Source organism: Micropterus salmoides, unplaced genomic scaffold, assembly GCF_014851395.1.
Source record: "Micropterus salmoides isolate LMB-PRFRI ecotype aquatic unplaced genomic scaffold, ASM1485139v1 Ms_hic_scaffold_3, whole genome shotgun sequence".
In the NCBI taxonomy this organism is placed as follows: Eukaryota; Metazoa; Chordata; class Actinopteri; order Centrarchiformes; family Centrarchidae; genus Micropterus; species Micropterus salmoides.
Genome location: NW_024042261.1, coordinates 9,069,267 through 9,086,818, shown reverse-complemented (window position 1 = coordinate 9,086,818; position 17,552 = coordinate 9,069,267). Strand labels below are relative to the sequence as shown.

Sequence of the window (17,552 nt, the reverse complement as noted above, 5' to 3'; positions counted from 1 at the left end):
GTTGTTTGCATATGTGTGTGTGTGCATGGGAGCCAGACAGAGATAGAGCGAACGCTTTTCCGTGCCTGTCCCCGTGGCAGCAGGTGTGTAAATAACACCCAAATAAAAATGAGGATGAATCAAAGTGCTGAGGGACCGGAACGCCACTCATCCATACACTCCCTCCCCTTCTCTTCGTCAAACCCCGACATTGATCCCAGCTCATCTGCTCATCATAAACGTCCCCCGGCTGCATGAGGCTCTCCACCTCCTCTCTGCTCTGCTGGGGCGCTCGTTATAATTCTGGGTCTGTAGGCCGCGTGTGTTGTGGCATAATTTTGCTAAGTGTCCTGCTTCTGTGCGGGCTGACAGCTGAACCCAAATCCACTGCTTCACTGAGCCGGATTATAGGCCAGTGTGCCTGGTTTGCCTCGTTTCCTTCACTGTTGTTACCTGTTAGCAAAATGAGCCCAGGAACTGCTGGGGAGAGTGGGATAAAATGCCCCCAAGGCCAAAGGCAAATTAGCTGAGGAAATCGGATCCATAAGAGGAAAGAATGAAACACCCAGTACACAGTCATTTGCAGTCGAGGTAAATGAAAAGATGGGCAGTCATGAAGTCATGAAGCAATCGGTGATGTGTGAAAGTTCAAACAACTAACTTCACTTGGATTATAAATGTGCATGGTAGAGAATATACTGAAAACAGTGACTGCCTTCAAAGGTGGGAAACTGTAATCTGTAAATCAAAGGGCCACAGGTTGAATTTGAACCCAGGATACATATATATACATATATTTGTGGTTACATTCTCCAGAGTCAATAAACAATCTTCCCCTCATATGCTCTTTCCTCTCACTAAACAATCTGAGTAATGAAATGGCCAGTTAGTTAATCAGCTCATTTGCATATTAGTCAGCCTTTTGGTTTGATTAGTTTATTTTCAGGCAACATGGAGATGAATGTTCCCATAGTTAATGTTTAGTGGTTGTTTGAAGATTTATTAAAATAGACTTTGTGATTTGGTAGTAGCGTAAAATGTTGCAGCCATGTTGTATTAATCTGTGAAATAGACTCATTCATCTGAGAATGAGTTGATGCTCTCTCTCTGAGCTGGTGGGCTTGTACAGCCTACATTCAAATCTGCTTCTCTGATACATTAACAGAAGACTAACACCTAATACAAGTGTTACTGGCTATTCATCTGTTCCTTTTTACAATGGGATACAGTGGGATTTTATTTTACTGTGGATGGAATATGTGTGAACGTGCAAGAGTTGCTAATAGGCCAGATTTTGTTTATGAAGGGATGTTTTGATGCAGAATTGAGCATCAAAAGTCTGAATTTCAAGCCAAAAACAGAATAGAACTAATACCTTTAAAAGTATTTGCTCCAAAAATATAATATAAAATGCACATTTGGCTTGATAATCACACAAATGCTACCTATTTTAAAAAAAAACAACAAAAAACAATGAGAGAAAAATAAAAATCAACTTGTGTGACTGTGGGTGGGTGTGCGTGTCTGTGCCTTACCTTGTTAATGAAGGACCCCCCCCCCCGCCCCGCCTTCTCGCTCTCCCCCATACATCGGAGGCTGTGAGCTGCAGCGGCGGCAGAAAGCGGTGCGGACCCCGGTGTTTGCCGATCTCCGGAGGGGGACCGGATAATCCAGTCGGACCTTCAGTGGAGTGGATCTCCTCTATCTACACACTCGGAGCGAAGGCACTTTTACATTGCGCACAGGGGATTTTGATTTACTCACTACAGGTAAGGTCTTCTTACACAAGTTTTCATCGCTCTGGGGCTAGGTGTGGGTAGTGGGTCTCCCACCAGCTTGTGTAGGCTATACTGTAAGGGTATGGTACGGCAGACCAAGGGCTCTCTAAAGGTTATTTTTTATTATGGAGAGCGAGGATGAAGGAAAACTGCCACAGATTAACTTGGAAGTCACGTCTTAGCAGCCGACACGTAGATGAGAGGTATCTACTTATGTATTACGCACATGGTCCCTCAGTTATTTTCTTCACGGTGTCCATGAACGGGTCTATAAGTTTTGATGGTAAGTTATGAGATGCTTCGGTCGGCAAGTTGTCAAAACAAACAGACAAAAATGTAGATATGGTTTTGTTTTTTACCATGTGTGGATGCTGAGCAGCTCGGGCTGGAAATGACTGCAGTTGACAGACTGGTTGCACTTTTTACAGAAGGATAATGTGTCAGAAATTGGAGTAGGCTATCTGTAACTTATGCGTTTGTGTGTTTTATCATTAGATAGGTCTATTTCGTTTCTCCTAGTTGTTGCCGTTTTCATGTAGCTTGTTTGCGTCCTTGTTGATGATTCACCACATTAAACGTATCTACCGCCCTGTGAATTCATCCTAAGCAAAAACTGACTATAATGAGCTTAAGTGTGCGTAAAAGTACCACTAACCGCCACTTGTGCTCACAATTCGGATTTCCTTTTCTTTTCTGCGCGCCACCAGCAGTCTGGTCCGCGTCTTAACGCACCACGAGTTCTTGCATCCAAAAGTTTGAAATCATTGTACGCTCTTTAGCTGTGTTGTCCTTGGCACCTCATTAGTTTTAACTTGTCGCCGCTGGTGAGGCGACTTTTCCCACTAATACAGAATCCCGTTCAAACCCAGTGCAACTGAACACTTATTCACTTACTGGGAAACTGATACACCTCATAGAACATCACTCAAGACCTTATGTATACAAAAATGTTTCATTAGGCATATCCCACAACCTATACAAGCAGCTTTGATTTGAATAATAAATTAAAAAAACGTTTAGAATTTCTTTGCCAAGTCTCCCTCCACAGAACTAGCCCAACAGGAAACCAGGTAAAGTACTTAGGCTATAGGCTGGGTAGAGACTCTAATATCAGGAGGACCAAGATATTCAATATATACAGTATAAATACAGTTCAATATATACAACATTACAAATTTTTGAATTGTAGTTTGGCATACTGCTCTATCCAGAAAAGGGGTTTGGAAAGTCATTAATGATAATAGAGTATGAGAGCACTTCTATTAGTCACATCTGTTAGCGTGTGTGCATGTGAGTATAATAGAGAGAAGAGGAAGTGAGGAAGGGAGACTTCTTCAAGTCTAAATGTTGAATGACTCAAACTCTTTTGTTTTAATAATGTAATTAAAATAAAGAGCCCCATTTTCCCAAGATCTTTTAATATTGCCAATGTGTTATACATACACGCACACTTAAATAGTTTTCAATAGCGCCACAAAGGGGGTTCTGCTCTGGTACAAGCCTAAGAAGTATCTCCTGGTACTACTGAGGACCCTTGAGCTGTGTGTCCAAATCTGTAGCCCATACAAACGCACCGTAGCACTCTACTGCAGCCTCTGGCGACCAGTGATAAGACTCGAGGGGGCTGACTCCCACGCTGAACCCTCTGAGTGCCGTGAAGCTTTTGGGGCAGGCTCTGTGACCACTTTGATTAGGGGATAATAAACCCATTTATAGAGGGCTTTCAGGTGACGTAACTTGCCTGAGAGGAGATAAAAGCAGAGAGTTTCACGTTAAGCCCTTATTTCTGGCTACCACAAAATATCATCAAAAACTGCAGTGGAGAAAAAAAGTATGCTCTCAGTGTATTTATGGTAATGGTTAAGAGTTAGGTTAGGCTGAGTGTAATATACATAGTTGTGATACATTTTGAGGAGGACGCCTAACAGATCAGGTGCTAAAGGCGTATGCTTATGCTTGCTGTGTAGTTAAACTGCAGGAGATGCTTGGTGAGAGTTAGCAGGTTATGTCTTTGGTTACAGACCCAAAGGTTAAACAGTTTTTTGTTACTATTGATTTGCCAGTAAACAGAGTTGTTATTAACAGCTGTCTTTTGTAGTATATTTAATGTGTCCTCTAGCAATTGTTGGCAACATTTTTAAAGACAATATTGACCCCAGGTGACTTTACGTGTCACATGCAACACATGTTAACTCCTCAACCACTGAAAGTCTGTGGCAATAATTCAGTACAGCTCATGTTGACACACATAGCTTTCCTTTGCAATGAGCATTTCATTTGCTCATTTCAGGAACTTTCAAGTAATTGGATTTTTTTTTTGGGGGGGGGCAAATCTACACCAGTAAAACATTCACTTTCACTTGAAACATAACATCATCAATCTCACACCACAAATACAGTGTATTGAACCATCTCCCACATTTATGCTAGGAGAACTGTAATCCATCTGCAGAATCTTCATACCCACGATGTGAACCTGCCCCGTCAGAGACCCCCACTTATTTATTACCATTGATCTTCTCTGAGGATTTACAAGTAGTGGTTAGAGAAGCAAGAAAAAGGTCCATCCAGTCCTCAAAGTGTGCAGTCTGCTCCAGGACTCCTGAAGGTCCCAGGACCACACTTTGAGAACCCCTGCTATAATTGAATAAGTGATTGTCTGTTGCTGGAAAGATGTATGGGAAACGCTTGACAACAGACAAGGCGCTATGAATCATCAGTGGTGTGTTTTTGATGCATTTTAAGTGTCCATGCATGTACCGTGTGTGTGTGTGTGTGTGTGTGTGTGTGTGTGTGTGTGTGTTTGCAGCAGTATTAGTAGAGCTCTCAGATATTAAGCCTTGTCATGTTCAGTAAATAGCCATTCATCACACATGCCTTTCCCTGTGATGGTACCCACAAGATCCAATCCATTAGCCATAAGCTGGATGTCCACTCAGAGTGGGTGTGTGTGTGTGTGTGTGTGTGTGTGTACATCCCTGAATCATAATATATTATAATGGTTAGGGAGTTGTGACATGAGAAAGTGCACGTGCATTTGAAAGAGAGGGAGAAAAGTTGTGAAGAGCGAATGCATGAGTTTTGAGCAGCAATTCAATAATATTTATGATCACTTACGGGAGCACTGAGTATGTGCTCATGCATGAAGTGCAAGATAGATACAGCATGTTTAGAATTGTGTGTGTGTAACAAGGCAGAGGATTGATGGATGATAAGTTGTATTGATGATGACACCTCACAGAGACCCACCCACCCCTATTTTCTCCCACTTTGGGATGCCCCTTCAGTCCCCTCTGCACTGGACTCGTCATCACTGCTGCTGTTGGCATGGGGAGAGTGTAGGCAGACATGTGCTACATGTTGTCTCCAGCTGCTTCTTTTCACCTGCCAGCGACGAGCTTCACCAGTACGGTTCAATCTGTCCCCTCCCGTTCCCCCGTCCACTGTTCACCCGGCACCCAGACCAAAAAATAGGGGTCTGTAGAGCCGTGACAAGGCAACTCTATCAACAGACAGAACGTTGATGATTGGATGATTCTGTAAAACCGAGAATTAAATACAATGACAATGTAATTTATGTGAACATTGAATGCCATGTTTTTACAACTTCCAGGACACTACATGATGGTTATGTAATTAAAACACATATAGGTTAAATATTGGCGTTATGGGTAGCAATTTTGCTCATTAGTCAGATGCACTACACGGCGCCAGTCAGCCTCTGGCTTCCATTAATTTTCATAAAGTATGGAAATCAACTAACAGGCTCTCAGAAAGTAAAAGGGATAAATGTATATTTTATGTTTTTTCATGATGGCTCCCTTTATATTTATATATATCTGTCTACAGAGATCAAGAATTTATATCCATGCAACCAAAAAACTCTCTTCATTTTTACCTATATTTGTATAAAGCAATAACGTCAGCACTGCATCATACAGGCAGACACTCCCACTAACAGCCAGACAGCAGCCTGCTACACAACACATGTAGCCATGAGCCACAGATTTTGAACAACAACCCACATTAGCTTTCCTGTTCCTCTCCTTCTTACCTGACTCAACATGGACATAACATAACACTGGTCTTGTCTTGCACCTTAGCTTGTTAAATGAGCGACCAAACAAACATTCACTGGGGAAAAGTCCTCTGCTAATGTCAGATTGCAGGCTAAATATCTAGTTAGCCGCTCAAATGCAGCACATTAAACAGCATGTACACTTCTCTGCAAATGTAACTTGGGTCATTTATAACACACCGTCTGCCCATGACATGTAGGCTACAGCGTAAGTTTGTCTCTCATTCCTCTGCCTTGGCTCAGCCTGTCAGCTGCTGTCAATCAATCACAAACACCTTCAAGACTTCAAGAGTCCACTAATAGTGGATTTTAATAGTGGTTGAAAAAGCCAATGGGTGTCAGGAGTGGTAGAGAAAATACATTGTAAAACACTGCAGTGTGGTTTGTAAAATGGCTAGCTGTAGTTTTAAGTATGCAATTTGAAGTAAATGGGCTAAAAAAAAACAGTGGTATGGTCCTTAAAGCTTATAATGTACAACGGATGCAGACATGAACACAGGGTCCAAAACTAGCACCAGCCACCAGCCAAATGCTGGTAAAATATGCAAATGGCTGCTAGATTTATTTCACTCACCAGCCAAAAAACAATGGTAATCTATTGAGTGGCTGGTACACTTTGAATATTCACTAGCCATTGGCTGGTGGACAAACTTAATTTTGCACCCTGCATGCACAGCAACAGTATTCTCTACATCAGTGCTATCATACATTTTGGGCAGTGCGGCCCCTTGCAGACATGACCAGATGATGAAATCTATGTCATGGCTCCATAGAAATTTAAATGCTATGTGAAGGGTTCACTTTTGAAGGGTTCACTGAATGTAAATCATACCCAAAATGATTCCCAGGGCTGTAATAAGCATAGGTGTCATTTACACTGGGGACGCTGGGGACATGTCCCCTCCACTTTTTGAAATGGCTGATTTTGTCCCCATCGATTTTTAAAGCATAATTTGTTAAAAAAAAAAAAACATTCTGAAATGTAGCTTGCAGTTAAATAACAAGTGAAAATGTATTTAGGAAAGTTTATTTGCACATTAAGAAAACATGAAATGCAATTAAGATATAGAAGAAACAAATGTGCATTGTCCAAAAAAGGAACTTAAGCTAAAAAAAACAAGCTGCTGATTATAAATTGAAGCAAATATGTGAACTTTAACAACTTCTTGACAAATTTCCGTTCTCTCACTTTGAACATGACAAAAGAGGAGGGAAGACTAAATCAGGCCTACATATGTGCTGCCTCAGGGATGATATAACATGAGAAAAGTTGATCTACAGGAGAAACAGATCTCAAAGCAACATAGAATGCCTGAGAGCTGCACTGACTTATCTTCTATTATATTTATATATTTTGAAATGTAATGTGCTACCTGAATACTGTTTAAGGATCTTTACGTCTCGTTCTCATGAACGAGATGAAACGAATGAGTTTGCGTATCATGATGTCTTGTGAGCTAAGTGTCTCTTCACACATCTAATCTGAGCCCCTATGTCCCCACCACTTTTCAACACAAAGTGACGCCCTTGCTTATAAGGAGTAACCGAGGTTGGAGCTAGACTCTCAGCACAGTGGGGGCGGAGCTTCATCATGGGGCCCACCTGCTACAAAGTCATTTATACCAAGTTAGAAAGTCCACTGAGGCTGTCTTCGTCGCGGCTGCCGAAGCTCATCACAGCCGCTCTAGTCAATGCTTGTGCTCACACCAAGGTCAAGTTCAGCGGCTACAAAACGTAGCAAAATGTTTTGAGATTGAACTCACCCCGGAAGTGTCCCTCCGCTCTTCTCTGGAGAGAATACGGAGCCATTTTCAAAATAAAATATCCTGTGTAGACCGCTGATCGTATATCAACAATAAACACAGTTTAAAGAGACAGAAAAGACAAACTATTTAACTACGTAGCCTACTTAATCTAAGTAGAAGAAAAGCAAGCACTTATCACTAAATCAACAACATTTAAACATGTCAGCAGAATCAGGCAGGCAAAACGCTCTTATTCTGAAAAGCTCCCTGTGGACTCTGCAGATCTTATATACAGTCTATGATCAGAACGAAAGCGGGTCACAGGAGTACAAAAAGGACATATTAAAAACAAGTCATTAACATGGGCAGGCTACACGCTCCGCTGCTGAAACACTAGGCTTCCAGTGGAAGTTGAGGACGGAACTAAACTGCGGTGCACAGCTGCCTGTCCGTCCAATGATGCATGGCGGTTAAGGGAGTTTTGTTAAAATTAGCTCATAAGTCTCCTATTTGTTTGAAAAAACTGGCTGATGAACGCAATTCTCTTGTATGGTCGTGTCTACAAGCAAATGACAATGCATTTGGGTCCTGGGTCGGCCGCCCCCATACATCCACGCTATCTCCGCTAAGATCTTTGCAGTGGTAGACAAGAATCACTCATGGCCCCATTTCCCCATATTCAGTCTTCCATTTTCCCTCTAAAACATATCATAGTGAAACAACAGTTCAACCCACTCACCACCCATCTGCCATTCCCTCATGCTTTGTCACCATCTGACCAGCTACTCATCTTTCATTTTACCTGTAAACACTAAACTTCTTATTTGTTTAATTCTTCTTTCCTTCTTATCTACATAAAGCACTCCCATAAGGCGAGGGAAAGCTTGTTAAAGACATCAGTGCTGAAGTTTGCTATTCCCAGAGGAGATAACAGGGATCAATTTTCACAGATCGCCTTCACAGCTCTCAGCAAGTTCACTGCGACTAGCCACTGCACACACACGCACACATATTGGGGAAGCATCCAAAAAACAGTCAGTCTGTCTAAAGGCGTGTGATATTGCCTACAGGCTACATGTAGAATTCATCAGCAGAAGCAAAGGAGAATGCAAACAGCTAAAGAAATATTTTGTGTGTCTGTGTTCGTCTGGGTGTTTTTGCTGCATGAAATTAATGCATGTAGGAGCTGTGAAGCCAGTGTTTCATAGGTCTTTGTGTTAAGTTTGAGTTATCACCAGTATAAATGAGCACACTATTTTTGCAGCTGCTTGTAATGTGATAGCTTGTTATTCCTTTGAAATCTCTGTAGCATCAGCTGATGCCCTTTGTGCTGTAGGTGTGTTTATTCAGTTTGGTGAGACGCGTGACATAAATTCTCCATGTCCTTCTGTAATAATATAAAGTTCTACATCAATTTGGACTGACACATTCTAAGTTATGGTTATTGCCACACCTTTCCATGCCCAGCTGATGCTCAGCTCTCTACTCCTCCATTGATCCATCCAAAGCGAGTGAGTCACCCAGGGACATCGCTGAGGGATGACTATCACCAATCAATCGAACAGCTTGAGCCGACGAACAACAGAACGAGACAAAGTGGGGAAATGTGCCATTTTGCGCTGTTTTTGTCATTCTCTGCTATTGTAATCGAGGATTCAATTTCCTATCTCTCTCGACTTACAGCCCTCCCCTATCTCATTTTTATTTTTATCGACAGGTGACCTGTAACTGGTTGGAGAGAGGGAGGAGAGGAGAGGAGAACAAATGGAAAGGGAGCAGAGAGAAAGAGGATGAGAGTGAGAGAGAGCAGGACCCATGAGATTCCTCGTTCTCAATGAGAGCCCCTCGCTCTGCCGGCTTCTGATTTGAAAAGAATAAAGTGGACTTTGCCTAAAGAGGGCTTTTGACATCCCTACTGCTCTGTAGTGGGAGTCCTCCCTTTTGTCTCAGTAGAAGTAGTAATGACTCTACTCTAAACATAGAAATAACTTCTTTTCAACATTTCTCTACGCCCTTCTTCTTCTTACCTTGTGACAGTCCATTGCCATGGAGAAGACATACTCACTAACTGCCCACTATGATGAGTTCCAGGAAGTGAAATATGGTGGTCGCTACAGCAGTGACATCCTCAGCAACGGCATGACCCTTCACCTGGGGGGCAGCCTGGACCGTCATATGGGACGTGGCCGGGGCGGGACCTTGTCAAATGGTCGAAACAGAGATCTAAGCAGCACCAGCAGCAGCGGAGGGCTTCCTCGATGGAGCCGGAGGGAGATCTGCCTCCTCTCTGCACTGGTGTTTGCAGCAGGCATGTGCGTCATCTTGGGCAGCATGCTTGCACTGAAGTACATTTCCCTGGACGCCCAGCAGGATCCACAGTGCCGGCAGGACTGCCAACGCAAACGCTCCCTGCTGCGGGCGGCACGCTTCGTTCAGGCCAATATTGACCCAACCATCCAGCCGTGCCAGGACTTCTACTCCTTCGCCTGTGGTGGCTGGCTGAGGCGCCACGGCATCCCTGAGGACAAGCTCAGCTACGGCATCATCACCGCCATAGGAGAGCATAATGAGGAGAAGCTACAGAGTCTCCTGCTGGAGCCGATCCGGAGGCGTGGGCCCGGCTCAGCAGAGCGCAAGGTCAAGGAGTTCTATCGATCCTGCGTCAATATCCAGGAGATCGACAAGCTGGGCTCTGACCCCATGACTGAGGTGATAGACAGCTGTGGGGGGTGGGACCTGGTGGGGGCTCCTCCCGGTGCTGCTGGGTGGGAGAGAGAGGGCGCCCCACAGAGGCCGGACTTCAATGAGCTGCTGTACAGGACCCAGGGTGTGTACAGCACTGCGGTCTTCTTCTCCCTCACCGTCAATGTGGACGATAAAAACTCCTCCAGGAATGCAATCAGGGTGAGAAAAATGTTGTTACAGAACTGAGTGTACATTTGTAGAAAGCATGTGTGTGTGTGTGTGTGTGTGTTATTCTAGAAATGTTATCTTGTCTGTTGGAAAATCCTCAGAGACAGCACAGTAACAGGACGCACCATGACGTTCTTTCTTGGTGCATTATCAGCTCCTTAAATTAGAGTGAGTGAACATGAGTATGGAGGAACTTGTGACCATGTGTGGTAAAATATTCTCTTGCTAGCTTTTTTCACCCCTGAGCATTCGAGTGCATCTCCCAAACCTTCAACAAATGGATCTTGCTCAGTTGTCCCCCACCCCAATCTACAACAACCAATTTTAACATGGCCGAAATTGTATTAGGTCATGTGATGACACCTAAATAAGTTAACTCTTACCAGGGAAAACATCCAATATTGTTGCTGGCTTTTGAAAACTATGTATATCCAAGATGTCAGCTTTTTATGAACCAGGAAAAACAGTCCTATTTACAACTTTGTGACGATGCATTTTCAGATAATCAAATTAAAAAGTAGAAGAATTTTCTTTATTTGAAAATGTGAATCACCAAATTTGGAGATGCATGGTTTGCACTGGACAGCGACAGTATTAAAGTTGAATAACATTAGTTTGCCAGTATCTGAGATTTAATAGATTGAATATCAGCCCGACACACAGAATGACTCTACGAGTGGGCTTTACTTATTCAATGTTATAAATAATTCAAATGTTTTACATACAGTGTGCTGAATGGCTTGTAAATGTTAGCATTATTACACATTATTAAAATAACTACTGCCTTGAATATGCATCTGTTGAGGTCTTAGCAACACAGTCACGTATGTGTACGCCAGAAAACGTGTAATTATTGCATGACCTTTGACTGTGTATGTATGTGCAGATTGATCAGGAGGGGCTTACACTGCCTGAGAGAAGCCTGTACCTGGGACAGGATGAGGACAGTGTGAAGGTAAACACGCTTCCTTAACTCCCTCTTTAACGCTGCCCGATCATCTCCCCCTCTCTGCTATCATCCCCTTTTCTTCCTCCCTTGCATCAACGCTTTTTTTTTCCCTTTTAGGCCACCTATTTTTCAATTCCCTGTCCCTCCCTCCGTCCATCACCTCGTTTCACAACAATTTTCTCTCTGTATTTCCTGTTTACCTCCATCCATGCTCTTCCTCTGCTTTTCCCTCCACCTTCATCTTTTCCTTCCTTTATCTCATACTTGACTTCAATTAGGCTCCTTCTCTCCTTCCTAACCTCCCCTCCTACTGCCCTCCTTTCCTCCATCCTTACCTTAATCCTTCTTTTCTCTCCTTCACCCCTCCCCTCTTCCATCTGTCCTATTGACTCATCTCTCTCTCTCTTCTTCATCAATCCACCTGTTTTCCACTGTCGCCCCGCTGTGCTTTTGTTATCCTGTCCACTTTGCCACATGTCACCCATGTCACCAGCCATTACAGATGATGTCGCAGCTCCTCCTGTCTATTAGTGCTGATGACATTGTGCTTCTCAGATCCTGGCGGCATACAAGGCCCTGATGGAGCGCTTACTGAGCATGCTGGGAGCCCACAACGCCACGCAGAAGTCCAAGGAGATTATACAGCTGGAGACCCGTCTGGCCAATGTGAGCTGATTGCACGTGCATGTGTGTGTTCGTGTGCATGCATGCATGCACTTGTGTGCAGTGTGAGTAAAATCTCCTCTCTTTCCAGATCACTGTGTCAGAATATGATGACCAAAGAAAGGACATCAGCACCATGTATAACCGCATCACCCTCAGGCAGCTACAGCGCATCGCTCCCAGTGTGAGTACTGCACACACGCACGCACACACACACACACACACACACACACACACACACACACACACACACACACACACACACACACACAGCACATACAAATACCCATCATTTACAAGTAGGTGTGTGTGTGCATGCATTTTGGGTAGAAGCAGACGTGATGGATTAAGATTTGAACTCCAACTGAGCATTTTAAGTAGTGTGGCGAGTGCACAGGAGGAGGGTGTGTGTGTGTGGTGTAGCGCTTCAATACCCCCAAGCACACTCACACACACACATAGAGGCCTAAGTGACTCACAAAAGCTGTCCGGCCTGCAGGGGTAGACGGAGAGATTGAGGGACGAAAGAGGTAGGTAGGAAGAAAAGGAGAAAATGAGGAGACACTGGGGGGTGTTGGAAAAGATGGAGGGAGGGGAGAGGAGAGGAAAAGCCACTGGAGACACAGGAAGGGAGGGAGAGAAGAAGGAGGAGGCTCTCATCTGAAGCAGCAGGAACACTGACAAAGAATCTTCATGATGTTTCATTGGAGGGGGGATGAGGAATGAAGGAAAGAAGGAGAGATAGAAACTGGTCTTGTTCCGAGAGGAGGTTAAAGAGTTAGATTTTTAGCTTTTCAGCCAAAAAATTTGCACAAGTGAAAAACAGACCGCGTGAACATGAGAAGAAAAACATGGGAATCAAAGGGGTGTAACCACCAAAAAACATTTCTTCCAAGAAGCAAAGTAAATACAAAAAGAAAAATGATTAAATTGAAATCACTGCTGATGATCTAAGGCAGTTGGCCCCAACCCTTTAAAGTAAGTAGCCTAATTTCTAAGTAATGTAAGTAAGCAGTGATGAAACTAGTGTGTGAAATCTTGGGGCTCTCAGATCCCTGAATTAAGACTAATGGTGCTTTCAGACCAAAAGCGAAGTGAGCGTTCGGGGCGGTGAGTTTATCAGTCAATGCAAGGACGCATAGAGCCGCGATTTCCTGTCGGGCGTCGTGAAGCGCCGAAAGTCGCATGACGCTGAGTCGCGATAACCTATCAGTGTGGAGATTCTCCGTACATCACCGACGGCTTCAGAGCAATGTATGAGAGGGCCGGGCAGAGCAGGGGATCGAAAATCTGCTGAGAGCTGCTAAACTTGGGGGAGAGGAGCAGGGAGCAGCGCTGCAACCTTTGGACAAATAAACACCCGTAGTTGGTCGGATTATGCTCTGACAACTACGCTGTTTACTCGCGGGAGGAGCTCGGAGTAAACTGCTTTTATTAAATTAGCTTTTTACTATTTCAACGTATATAAAAACCTGACAAAACTAGACATTACTTGGAGAAAAGAAAGCAAGGAGGTTGAACTACCTGGTGAGTTCTGGAAAAATGTGTATGTAACTTTATTCCAGCCATCATTGTACTTTACTGTGACCAAGTTAGCATAGCCCTGATCGATCCGAACTCCATTCAGAAAACAAACATTTTAGAAGTTGTTGTCCTGCCTGACAAAGCATGAATTCATATGTTTAACAAATCTGCATCATGTTGCAGTTTTTCGGCATCAGTTTAATCCGTTTATTGCTATTTAATCACAGCAAAATGTTTACTTTGGGTCCATACAGTTGTAGTAATGGGGAGTTGTGTTTATTCACGTTATCGCGTTAAAATCGCCTTCTCGCGTTGCACTTGCAGCGAATGTACTCACGCGAGGAAAGCGTGGCGAGGAGAAAATTCGTGGTTGGTCTGAATGACGCATTAGGACCAGTGCTTAATTTTTAAATTATTAGGTGCATTAATAATTTCATCCATCCATCCATCGTCATTCACTTATCCTGAGAACAGGGTCTCAGGGGGCTGGAGCCAATCCCAGCTGACATCGGGTGAAAAGCGGGGTACACCCTGGACAGGTCCCCAGTGCATTAATAATTTATGATCAAATAATTAGTTAGGCTATTTAAAACGCATGGTGTTTTAAACGGCGAAGTGCCAGAGTGCAAAAGGCTTAAAACTCAGAGCTAGCCGAAGCGGCTCTCCAGCTAGCTCTGGCAGAAATTAAGCACTGCTTAGGACCCTCTGACAACCAAAATCAAATTCATATGTGGGGTCTCAAAATTAAGCCAATTATTTTCTACATATCCATACTGTAAAGTTAACTTGCAAGATTGTGCAAATGACAGTGAGCAGGCAGCTTAAAGAATCTGCATGGATACCACCCTCCCCAAAACCTATGTACAAACTTTGTGCTTTGTATAGCATCATTGCTCCTGCTCCTCTTCTGCCACATGTATGTCTTCAAGACCTAATAAACATGTAACCACACAATTAGAGGTTTAAGTGTTAACTAAAGTTACCTATTGACAATGTGGATCACGCTTTATTGCTTTCATTCAGCTATCATTGCTTTATTCTGCACATATCAGTGTGTTTACATCTTATTCATCATTTAATCCCAGAGCTGTTGTGTGCCCCTATAAGATACTGTCCGTAGCAAGCCAGATTGATTAAACATCGGGTCACAGGTCTTACCTGAATGGGTCAAGTCTAGAACTGACTTAGAGAAAGGCCTTATTGTGGCAGGTCAGTTCTGCTACAGAACCTTGGGGGTACAGGTTAACTGGATTTCTGCAGATTTTCAGTAATTGAATGTTTTTTTCTTTTATAGTATGTAGGCAGTACATTTATGTGGGCCTATACTCACCGTTATGCAGAACCAGAACTTCTACATTTTACTCTTTGGTGTACTGGGACCATGCACCGGCACTTCTCACATCAGATTCTCTGGGCAGTTCATATGGCCCTAAATAAAGTGCATTACCCAAAGGGCACTATGTGACGCTCACCTGTTCCCGTTATTGCCAGCATGCTAAGCAGATGGGGCGGGACATTAAAAAAAGTTTCACGTGCTACTGCAAACTTTCAAAATGTTGACTTCAATGTTATGCATGAATGGTTATGAATATTGACAAGTTGTTAGTTATCGTTAGCAAATTAGAGACTAAGCACCTTGTAGAGCATTTTTCTTGCACATGGATTTAATGAGGGAATACAACACATAAAATGGAACTGCTGTAACTGGAATTAATATTATACTAGAGATAAGCTAAATATCACATAGAAATGATAATGAATACATTAACATTAGCCCTAATTAAACCTTCTAAGCCAGGCCTATTAAGCGCTGTCCATAGAATGGGACCCTTCATGGTATCAAAGAGTATGTCACACACAGGCAAAACTATCCTGCATTTTACAATAAAAAGGTAATCCTGGCAAGGAAAAAACTAATCCAGATCTACATTTTTCATCATTTTTTGTGCATCTGTTCCATGTCAAAAAAATATTGTTTAAAAAAGATTTGCTTTATGATTCTTAAGTTAGGTTGGGAATCAACTTATAAGTCAATACAATATTTAAAAAAGGGGGGAATTTATGACGGTTTAAAAAGTAAATCCCTATCATTCCTCCTCTCACCACAGCTTCACTGGAAACGCTTGCTGGACAGAATCTTCCACGACAACTTCTCAGAAGACGAAGAGATTGTGGTGCTCGCCACCGATTACATACAGAAAGTCTCCGACATCATCAAGACCACTTCAAAGAGGTAAAGACAGAGAGAACAGGGGGGCTGGGTGGGGGTGGGGAGAGAAAGATGAGGCCGCTGAGGTGTATGGAAAAATCAATTAAATTAGACGCATGCATTTTTGAGTCTGTACTTTTTGAGCGTGAGTAAGCGCTTTTGTTTGAGGTTTTTTTGTGTGTGTGCGTGTGTGTGTTTGTATTGCCTTTAGTTTAGGGCTGTCACTGTAGTTCGGGCTACAACGCAGTGTCACGAGGGGTATGGATTGGTTTTTGAGTGCTGCTGCGCATGTATTTGTGTGTGTTTGAGGTGAGTCACTGTTGGGTGAACTACTGCAGCTGATTATTATTGATCTGCACCCACGCCTTTCTACCACCTGCAGACTCAGGCAAATGCACATGGACCAACACACACACACACACACACACACACACACTTTCTTTCCCCTTCTACTTGACAGACTCTAGGGGAGGCCTTAAAGGGCTGCTGCACGTCAGGATGTGTGTCACAGCAACTGACAGCTCGCCAATAGTCACTGTGCTCTACACAAATACACAACAGCACTGAGCCCTCATGCATGGCTGACTGGCTGGATGACTGGCGGGTGGATTACTTGCTTGTCATTTATGTCTGAGACTGGATACATGTCTGTCCGTCTGTCTGTCTGCCTGTATAGCAGCATAATTGATAATTTCATGACTCGTCAGCTCATGATATTACGGCACCTTTAGTGTTTCAGTAACTGTATTACATCTCACCATTTAAAGATTTACCAACTCACCATGTTGTATGCTACAACCTGTGATTGATTTAGCACAAGTCTGGGATTTTACACTGTCATACACAAGATAACTTATTACTTAATCAATCAAAATGCAATATATTCACTATTTCAGAGGTGGATGATAACGCCAAATTGCCAAAAATGGAACTTTAAATACAAGGTCATATCACTGGTTCTTGGTGAAGCGTGCGTCTGTGAAATCAGTTACTTACTATGAACAAATGAGAATATTGTGGTGGAGATGATTGGTTGCTTTTATTTTACCAAGACAGCTCTCCGACTATCTATGCATGCATTAATACATTACTTGACGGGGATGATCGATGGCAGCAGATTTCTACAAGTGTCGAGCTATCCGATGTCAGTGAGACACGGTATGAGTCAGTACAAGTGTTTCTCAAAATGATGACCAACTTTCCCAGAAACCCCACTGTTACCTAACCTGATAATCAGACTTAATGGCAACTTTGTTTGTTCATAACCTGACATGCCCAGCCCCCTGACTGCTAAGTAAAAAAACCCTTCTACAGATCTTACTATCTCCCCGACATTTTGCCCCAGTGCTAAGGACAGAATCAGAGATTCAGACCTATCCAGCAGGTAGAACCAGACTTTTCACAAAACAGTGCTGGGTACAGCTGTTTGAGGGTTTGGTGTCCTGCCTACAAAAAAGAACTGGATTAGAGCAAAGCTGTGCTTGGATGTGGGTTTACCAGCAATGCTTTCTGCATTGGTGTGACTTCATCACCTAGATATTGTCTAACATCCCGGTCTAAATGTCCGCTGTGACATGCAACATGCAGATTGGCTTGAGGACATTTTCTACAAATGCTTTTACTCAATGTGGTGCCTGCAATTTGCACTTTTTTTCTTTCTCTGTTCACATTACATACAAATAAATGTTATTCTTTACTGTTTTATACTGCTTAC

General features: G+C 43.1%; 1 protein-coding gene across 1 annotated transcript in view; it reads left to right on the top strand.

The window, feature by feature from the left end:
- The first annotated feature begins 1,600 nt into the window (after positions 1–1,600).
- Positions 1,601–17,552, top strand: part of LOC119883535 (endothelin-converting enzyme-like 1) — a 55,377-nt gene continuing 39,425 nt past the window's right edge. Inside the window, exons 1-6 of the mRNA XM_038694232.1 lie at positions 1,601–1,748; positions 9,298–10,484; positions 11,380–11,448; positions 11,998–12,108; positions 12,197–12,289; positions 15,738–15,862. Of these exons, the coding sequence (XP_038550160.1) occupies positions 9,627–10,484; positions 11,380–11,448; positions 11,998–12,108; positions 12,197–12,289; positions 15,738–15,862 (1,256 nt within the window). The 5' untranslated portion in view covers positions 1,601–1,748; positions 9,298–9,626. The remainder of the gene's footprint in view (positions 1,749–9,297; positions 10,485–11,379; positions 11,449–11,997; positions 12,109–12,196; positions 12,290–15,737; positions 15,863–17,552) is intronic.